Source organism: Anomalospiza imberbis, chromosome 3 (assembly GCF_031753505.1).
Source record: "Anomalospiza imberbis isolate Cuckoo-Finch-1a 21T00152 chromosome 3, ASM3175350v1, whole genome shotgun sequence".
In the NCBI taxonomy this organism is placed as follows: domain Eukaryota; kingdom Metazoa; phylum Chordata; class Aves; order Passeriformes; family Viduidae; genus Anomalospiza; species Anomalospiza imberbis.
The window spans coordinates 83,467,258-83,474,826 of record NC_089683.1 but is presented as its reverse complement, the minus strand read 5'-3'; the positions used below and the strand labels follow the sequence as shown (position 1 = coordinate 83,474,826).

At 54.1% G+C, this 7,569-nt stretch overlaps 1 protein-coding gene across 1 annotated transcript; it reads left to right on the top strand.

Annotated features, from left to right (window-relative positions):
- Positions 1–600: 600 nt before the first annotated feature.
- On the top strand, positions 601–7,311 carry SLC35B2 (solute carrier family 35 member B2). Its single transcript, XM_068185451.1, has 4 exons — positions 601–685; positions 3,373–3,566; positions 3,795–3,955; positions 5,195–7,311. The coding sequence occupies exons 2-4, from the start codon at positions 3,410–3,412 to the stop codon at positions 6,131–6,133; spliced, it is 1,257 nt and encodes a 418-aa protein (XP_068041552.1). The 5' UTR covers positions 601–685; positions 3,373–3,409; the 3' UTR covers positions 6,134–7,311.
- The last annotated feature ends 258 nt before the right edge of the window (positions 7,312–7,569 follow it).

Below are 7,569 nucleotides of genomic sequence, written 5' to 3'. Positions count from 1 at the left end.
TGTGAGGCCTCCCATCATGTCCTGTGTCCAGCTCTGGGCCCCTTACTTAAGAGGGTGCTGGAGCATGTCTAGAGAAGGGCAACAGAGCTGGTGAAGGGAGGGTTTGGAGCAAAAGCCCTATGATGAGCTGCTCAGGGAGCTGGGAGTATTTAGCCTGGAGAAAAGGAGGCTCAGGTGAGACCCTGCCACTCTCTACACCTCCTTGAAAGGCAGGTGTAGCCAGGTGCGGATCGGCCTTTTTTCCCAGGCAACTAGTTCCAGGACAAGAGGACATAATCTCAAGCTGTGCCAGGGGAGATTTAGGTTGGATGGTAGGAGGAATTTCTCTACAGGAAGGGCGATGAGACATTAGAATAGACAGGCCAAGGAAGGTGGTGGAGTCACCTTCGCTGGAGGTGTTTAAGGAAAGATTGGTTGTGGCACTCAGTGCTACGGTCTAGTTGAGATGGTGATGTTCGGTCATAGGTTGGGCTCAAAGACCTCAGGTCTCTTCCAAGCTGATTGATTCTGTGCTCCTGTGATCGCGGCCCGGCCCCGCCCCGCCCCGCCCCGCCCGCCGCGCTCCCTCCGGAGCGGCAGGGGCGCTGTGGGGCGCGGAGCGCGCCCGCCGGGCGGGGTTCCGCCGCCGCCGCCGGGTGCGGAGCCGAGGGGAGCCGGCCGAGAGCGAGCCGGGGCCGGGCCGCAGGTGGGTAACGAGGCCAGGGCGGGCGCGGGGGCGGGCCGGCCCGCGGGCGGCAGCTGCCCTGCTCGGCGTGGGCGGGCGAAGGCTGCCGCCGCGCTGCCGGCCTGCTCGCTTGCGAACGTGGCCGCCGGGCAGGGAGGCGGCGCCGGGTCCGCTCTCGTCCCGCACCCGGCCGTGCGCTGCTTCTCCCGCGGGGCCACTGGAGCCTTGGGCAGAGAAGCCCCGGGGCGGCAAGCGTAGGGCTCTCCCCTCCCGGGAGCCTCGCGCCGTGCCACGGCCGGTGGGGAGCGGCAGCCCTCCGTGCCTCTGCTCGTGGCTCCTGGGCAGAGGCGGCGGTTGGCCCTGGGGGGACAGTGGCAGGCACCCCCTGCGACCCGGATGCGTGCAGGGACAGGGACAGGGAGCAGACACGAGATCCCGAGATGTTAGTATGGACTTGTCGGCTCCGAGCTTGCATTTGACCTCAGCCCTTCCAGGCGCTGTAGGCGCGCTGAAGAGTATCAGGGCTGTAGGCAGGGATCTTTTTCAGAGCCGGGACCCAAATTGTCCATCCCAGTCCGAGGGCTGGATGCCAGCCCGGCTCTGAAGCGGTGCCTTTGAGAGCTGCCCTTGCAGTGCCCACGGGAGCAGCGGCCGACTCTGTTGTCTCGGCTCCTGGGTTGCTCCATAGACTAAGGCTCCTTTCATGCCTCAGCATGTTGCCTGCTCAGCCCCCCCGCTTTCTACCTGTAACACTGGGGTCCCTGTTCCTTCCCAGCCTCGGCAGAGAGGGCAGGGCCTGCTGCACTGAGTCAGCTCTCGGGGCCTGGGAATTGCTAGCACAGGCATAGAGAGCCATTGTCCCTCCATAGCCTCCTCTTCAGGGTCGCTGTGGGAGAGCGGAGCTGATTCTCCTCCCATGGTAGCGCTGCAGGAGCTGGCGGGGTAACAGCAGGCACAGTCGTGCTGAACGGAGCTTGCCGTCCCTCTCAAGTTGCAAATGTGGCAACAGACCCTGTCGTTTATATTGACTTCTGCAAAAGTGAACGGCGTTTCTGCACCCCACCGTCAGCCACGGTTACTTAATGCAGACAAATCCTGGAGCACATGGGCAGCTTCAGCCTCAGGTGCGAGCACCGAGCCCTGTTTTTGCATCCCACAGCACCTGTACAGCCTGCGATGATGCCCCTGCAGCAGGAGAGATTGAGTGCAGGTGTCAGACTGTCTCTTACGGGGCAGGGGGGAGACAGAAGAGTAGGAAGAAGGCAAAGAAATCCACCCCTAGCCATGTGCGCCTCTCTCTGGTCTGGGAATTTCTCTGTCTTTTAAGTCACAGAAGGGAGTTTTCTGGGTGAAACACAGTCTCAGCTTTGGTCAGCCCCAGGAACTCCAAGGGCCTGGCCACAGTAGCTGAGGATGAGAAAAGTCCCTGAGGTCTTTCCCAAGGGGACAAGAGGTTGGTGGAAGTGCTTGCTCATGAAATGGCAGGAGACTTTATTGCCTTTAAAGTCCTTAAGTTTGTAAATCTCCGAGTTTGGTGTGGGGGCTACTAGAGGTCACAGTTATACAATATTGGGGCCAGGTACACCCCTAAATAGGGCCTAAATTCCTCTGACTCACTTGTTTCAGGGGGAGGAGGAATTAACATCTCTGTCCCTTTCAGTCACAGGAGCTTTTATGGTATATGTTTATGTAGCCAGCCCACAGCACTCTCACCTGGTCCCCAAGGCAACTGGGAGGCTTTTTCAAGTGAGGGATGTAGCATGGACCAGGGAAGCTTTCTACCCTGATGCAGGAAGCTGTAACTTGCTTTGTGAGGGGAGGATGCAGGTGGCCTTGGGTGTAGGAAGTTTTTGCCTGGTTGCTCATTCTGTTAAGTACCATGAATATTGCAAGTTTGCCTCTGTGAGAGAGAGGACTGTGAAGGCAAGAACTCCTTCAAGGACTTTTAAAGCTGGCTAGATCACTTCCTACAACTACAGCTGAAGAATATCACCTATACCTCATTGCATAGTCCTGGTGAAATCCCAACCAGACAGCTGGTAGGAGAGTTCCTTTCCAGCCTCGCTTTCTCACTGTGTTTTGCCAAGCGGGTGAACCCTGGTAATTTCGTCTGAGCTGTGAGGAATGCCTTGGCACACTTCCAGGGCTGCATGGGGAGGTGGGGGAGGCTGGTAGCTCCAAACCCTGCTTCTTCTCCACTCAGCTAGTGTAGCTGGAGGGGAAAGCTCTGAACTGTTTGCTTCCAGAGGAAGGTTGCTCATTGCCACAGGCTTGAAACATGAGCTTTGAGGTAGGACTCAATTCTTCTGTTCAGTGACCTTTTCCTTTTCCACCCAAAAGCTGTGCTAAAGTTTAACTTATAAAGGTGAGGTGTGAGTTGCTCCTTGCATTTGGAGTAAGGGTGTAGTCAAAACCAGATAGTTACAGCAGTGTTCTATCTAATCCTGGGAATCAAGGTTTTAAGTCCACATGTTCCAGAGCAACCACCTTTAACAGAAGCAAACATAGATTTCTGGCCTGTGCTTTTCAGCTCCAGAGGACTCTTCCTACTCTGTGTGCTGCCAGCATCACTGTTCTTGCTGCAGTGGGGTCTAGGTGGCCGTGTTACAAGTGATGAGGATCAGGCTGGATGGTGGGTATTACAGGCATGTGGAGTGGAGCTGCCCATGTACCAGTAGCCCACCACCTTCCTCTTTCTCTCTCTGCAGATTTTGCATTCCCCTCCTGCTGGCTTCCCTCCCTACCATGGCTACAGGTGAAGAGATCACCCCTGCCCTGCAGGACTCCTGGGGGGACTTCTGGCTCTTCCGTTTCTTTGTTAATGCTGCTGGCTATGCGAGTATTGTGGTACCAGGCTTCCTCCTCATCCAGTACTTCAAGAGAAGGAACTACTTGGAGACAGGTAGGAGCAGGAGCTTCCCTTCCTCAACCTGCATTGTCAGGTTTGAGCCACTCACAGAGCTGTGTCCCAGTGCTGTCCAGCTGCTATCCTGAAACAAATTTCTCTGAGGCCCCCATGCTTGCAGATCTGGAGGCTAGTGAGGAGGGAGGCTTCACCTCTCAAGCTGGTGCAGCATGTGGTGTCTAGGCTTTGGTTAATTGTGTTTCCATCTTCTCTTACCCTGTTCAGGCAGAGGCATTTGCTTCCCTGTCATCAAATCATGTGTGTTTGGCTCTGAGGTGAAGTCTGTACATCAGGACGATGGCTCCCTGCCACCCCGAGCAGAGCCCACAGAGTCCTCCACAGCCCGACAGGTCTTCAAGCTGCTCTTCTGTGCTGCTGGTCTACAGGTAGGGGTCCTGTGCATATGTGGCTGTACCATTCTGGAGGGAGGACATGGCCAGTGGGTTAGTGACTGTCAGATACTTGAAGACCAAGCATGCAGTGCTGTTCTTGATCAAGGCAGGGTTGGAGGCTGGGATAGGACAGTCCACCTCCAAGAGCTGTGGAGGTCCATTTAGCTTTTGTCATTTGGGTTGGAGCATCCTGTCTGTCTGATCACAGTCCTCTAGAGCCTCTGAAAATTCTGTGATTCAGCAAATTGTTAAGGCTGCTTTTGTTCTGGCTCTGATGTCAGATCAGCAGATAGTGTGAGCCCTTTTTTATCCCAGGCTTTCCCATGGGTCACTGATACATTCTGCCTTGATGGATTGAATTTAAGTACTGGAGAGAAAATACTTAATTCAGCTACAGATAAACAGGAATGTAAAATCTTAGATTCCCCAAGTCTCAGCTACAGCCAGAGCCTCATTAGGAAGGGCAACTTTTTTGATCTATGAGGACAAAAAATAGCAATGTGGGCACTGAGATAAAAAACCCAGGTGTCCCGCAGCCAGGAAATTACTTACACTATGGCTTACTCCCCCAGCCTATTCACACATGCTGTGGGCCATCAAATTATTCCATCTCTCTGTGTCTTACTTTCTTGGGGGATGTGTGATGAGAGGAAGTCTGTTACTTCTGTGAGGCGCTTGGTGTTGCACCAAAAGTAGTGGAGATGACAACCAGAACAGTGCTCATCCCTCGTGGACAATTTTGTCTGCTGGTTTTGAAACTAGAATTGATTTGGATGTAAAAACCAGGCCTAGGGAGCTGGAAGTGAAAACCAATGCAGAGGCCACTGGGAAAACTGCCAGGACCTGCCGCAGGGAGCTGGCACCAAAACCACAGCTGTGTATCAGTAATGTTCCCTGATTCGGTCAGTCTGGTTCCACAGGCTTAAAGTAGCTCAAAGCGTAACTGCTCGCTCTCACCAGGATGTTTGCACTGTGGGCTTTTCTCCCCTGTCCACTGAGCAGGTGTGCTTTGGAAAAGAATGTTCCCGGTTGTAACCACATGGATCAGCGGGTTCCCTTAGATGGGTAGAGTGGAGGGTGGTCCCATCTCCCAGTGTCTCAGGGAAGCATTGCCATGCAGAGGATGAGCAACACTGGGGAAAGCAAGGATCTCCTGGTGTCTGTTCTTCCTGTTGTTGCTGGCAACTGCTGTTGTAGGTCCTGACTTCTCCCTGTTCTCCTGCTGCTTTGCAGGCTTCCTACCTCACATGGGGTGTCCTCCAGGAGCGTGTGATGACAAGAACATATGGTGCCACTGAAACAGACCCTGGAGAGAAGTTCAAGGATTCCCAGTTCCTCGTGTTCATGAACCGCATCCTGGCCTTCACAGTGGCTGGTCTGTACTGCGCCCTGACCAAGCAGCCACGCCACGGGGCTCCTATGTACAAATACTCCTTTGCCTCCCTCTCCAACATCCTCAGCAGCTGGTGTCAGTATGAGGCACTCAAGTACATCAGCTTCCCCACCCAAGTGCTGGCCAAGGCCTCCAAAGTGATCCCAGTGATGATGATGGGCAAACTGGTGTCGCGCAAGAGTTACGAGTACTGGGAGTACCTGACTGCTGCCCTCATCTCCGTGGGAGTCAGCATGTTCCTGCTCTCCAGCGCTCCTAACAGGACAGTGTCCACTGTCACCACCTTCTCTGGCATAGTGCTTCTGGCTGGCTACATAATCTTTGACAGCTTCACGTCCAACTGGCAGGACGCTCTCTTCACCTACAAGATGTCTCCCGTGCAGATGATGTTTGGTGTCAACGTCTTCTCCTGCCTTTTCACCGTGGGCTCGCTCGTGGAGCAGGGTGCCTTGCTGGAGTCGCTGCGCTTCATGGCCCGCCACTCAGAGTTCACCGCCCATGCCGTGCTGCTCTCCGTGTGCTCTGCCTGCGGCCAGCTCTTCATCTTCTACACCATCAACCAGTTTGGGGCAGCTGTCTTCACCATCATCATGACACTCCGACAGGCCTTTGCCATCCTTCTCTCCTGCCTCATCTACGGGCACACTGTCACTGTTGTGGGTGGGCTGGGCATTGCTGTTGTCTTCATGGCCCTCTTTCTACGTGTCTACGCCCGCAGCCGCATGAAGAAGCGCAGTAAGAAGCTCCCACTGGGCGAGACCCCTGTTCAAAAGGTCTAAGGAAGTTGAGGCCATGGCATTTAAGCCATGCCCACTGTCCTGCCTCCACTCGAGGCTATTTGCTGGATTTCTCAGAACCAACTGAGAAGAGTGGGGTATGGATAGGCAGGACTAATGAGTGAGTTTTCCACCTGCTTTTCCTGGGAAAGGGGCTGGAACAAGCCCAGGAAACGCTTTGGGCTGACGCAGCCCCAAACCTTTCCATATGCCTTAATAGGTCAAAGACTTATAGCCAAGGCACAGGCCTGGGGACACACCAGCCTAGGCCTGCTGGTATTCCTGCCCCACCTCTGTCTTGTGGCTTCTCCCCAAAGTCACTGATGAAAAAGGGAACACTTCCCTGGCACTGTCTTGCCTCTGGCTAATGCTCCTCCATTTCTGTTAGTACTACAGAGCTTGGCAGGAGGAAAGGGCAAGCAAAACACTAGGTTTCTTTTTGAAACACCTCTGAGTGAGGCAAGTCCCAAGCTGAGCCCATCAAAGGGTAGGGACTGCTCTTCCTCCATTCCAGGAGGGGCTCTGGGTATTACAGACACAGCCAGGGGAAGGACTCCCAGCCTGTCCTACCCCAGGCCTGCGATCTGCTCTGGGAGGGCACTGCAGTAAAAGCCAGTACCTCCCAGTTTGGTTTTATCAATTCTTTACCCCTGCTCCAGGACACTTTCTTTGCCCCGCTTCAGCCCAGGCTGATTTTTATGCAGTACTTGAGCTGGACAGTTCCCAAGGCTTGCAGAGTCCTTCGAGGTTGCTTTTTGGTTACATCTGCTGCTGTTACAGGCCAAAGGCTGCACTGCCCAGAAGCCCCAGCACCACCTCGGGGTCCCTCAGTGCCATGGGTTCTGGGCTTTGCAGTTGCCATTCAGACAAGCACAAACAACTTCTCTTTTTCCTGCCACCTGGAGGCACTGGCCCTGGTTTTCCCAGGGGCTGGCCAGAGTCTGTGCCTGGAGGGTTGGGACATGGGGCAGAGTCCACTTGCGGGGCATTGTTCCTTCTCCACAGACAGCAGGGGTTGGAGCAGTGAAAGCTGTTCTTCCCCTGAAGCCTGGGTTTTATTGGTCAATCCTTTTCTCGTCAACACAACCTGACTGACAAACCAGCAGGTTTTGGTACTTTTGCAAGGAAACTTTTTTCTCTTTTTATTTTATTAAATTGAAAATATGCTGCATATAGTGCAATGGGCATAAATGTGGTGGCTTTTTTTGTTGTTTTTTTTTTTTTTTTACATTGGTTGGGGTTTTTTTTTTCCACATACCTGGAAGGAGGGAAGAGATTTCCAAGTCTTCCTGTGTCCCTAGTCTCTCTGGGACAGCAAAGTTGTCGTTCCAAATATAGGTGCCTCTCTGTCTTTGCCAAGGCTGGTACCTACCAGGGTTGCACTCAAAGCTGCAAGGCCTGACAGGAGATCCTTGCACACACAGCTGGGGAGCACAGCC

Coding starts and splice junctions, on each gene's coding strand:
- SLC35B2 (XM_068185451.1), top strand. CDS start 3,410: ATGGCTACAGGTGAAGAGATCACCCCTGCCCTGCAGGACTCCTGGGGG. Junction 3,567..3,794: donor AAGGAACTACTTGGAGACAG/GTAGGAGCAGGA, acceptor TACCCTGTTCAG/GCAGAGGCATTTGCTTCCCT. Junction 3,956..5,194: donor TCTGTGCTGCTGGTCTACAG/GTAGGGGTCCTG, acceptor GCTGCTTTGCAG/GCTTCCTACCTCACATGGGG.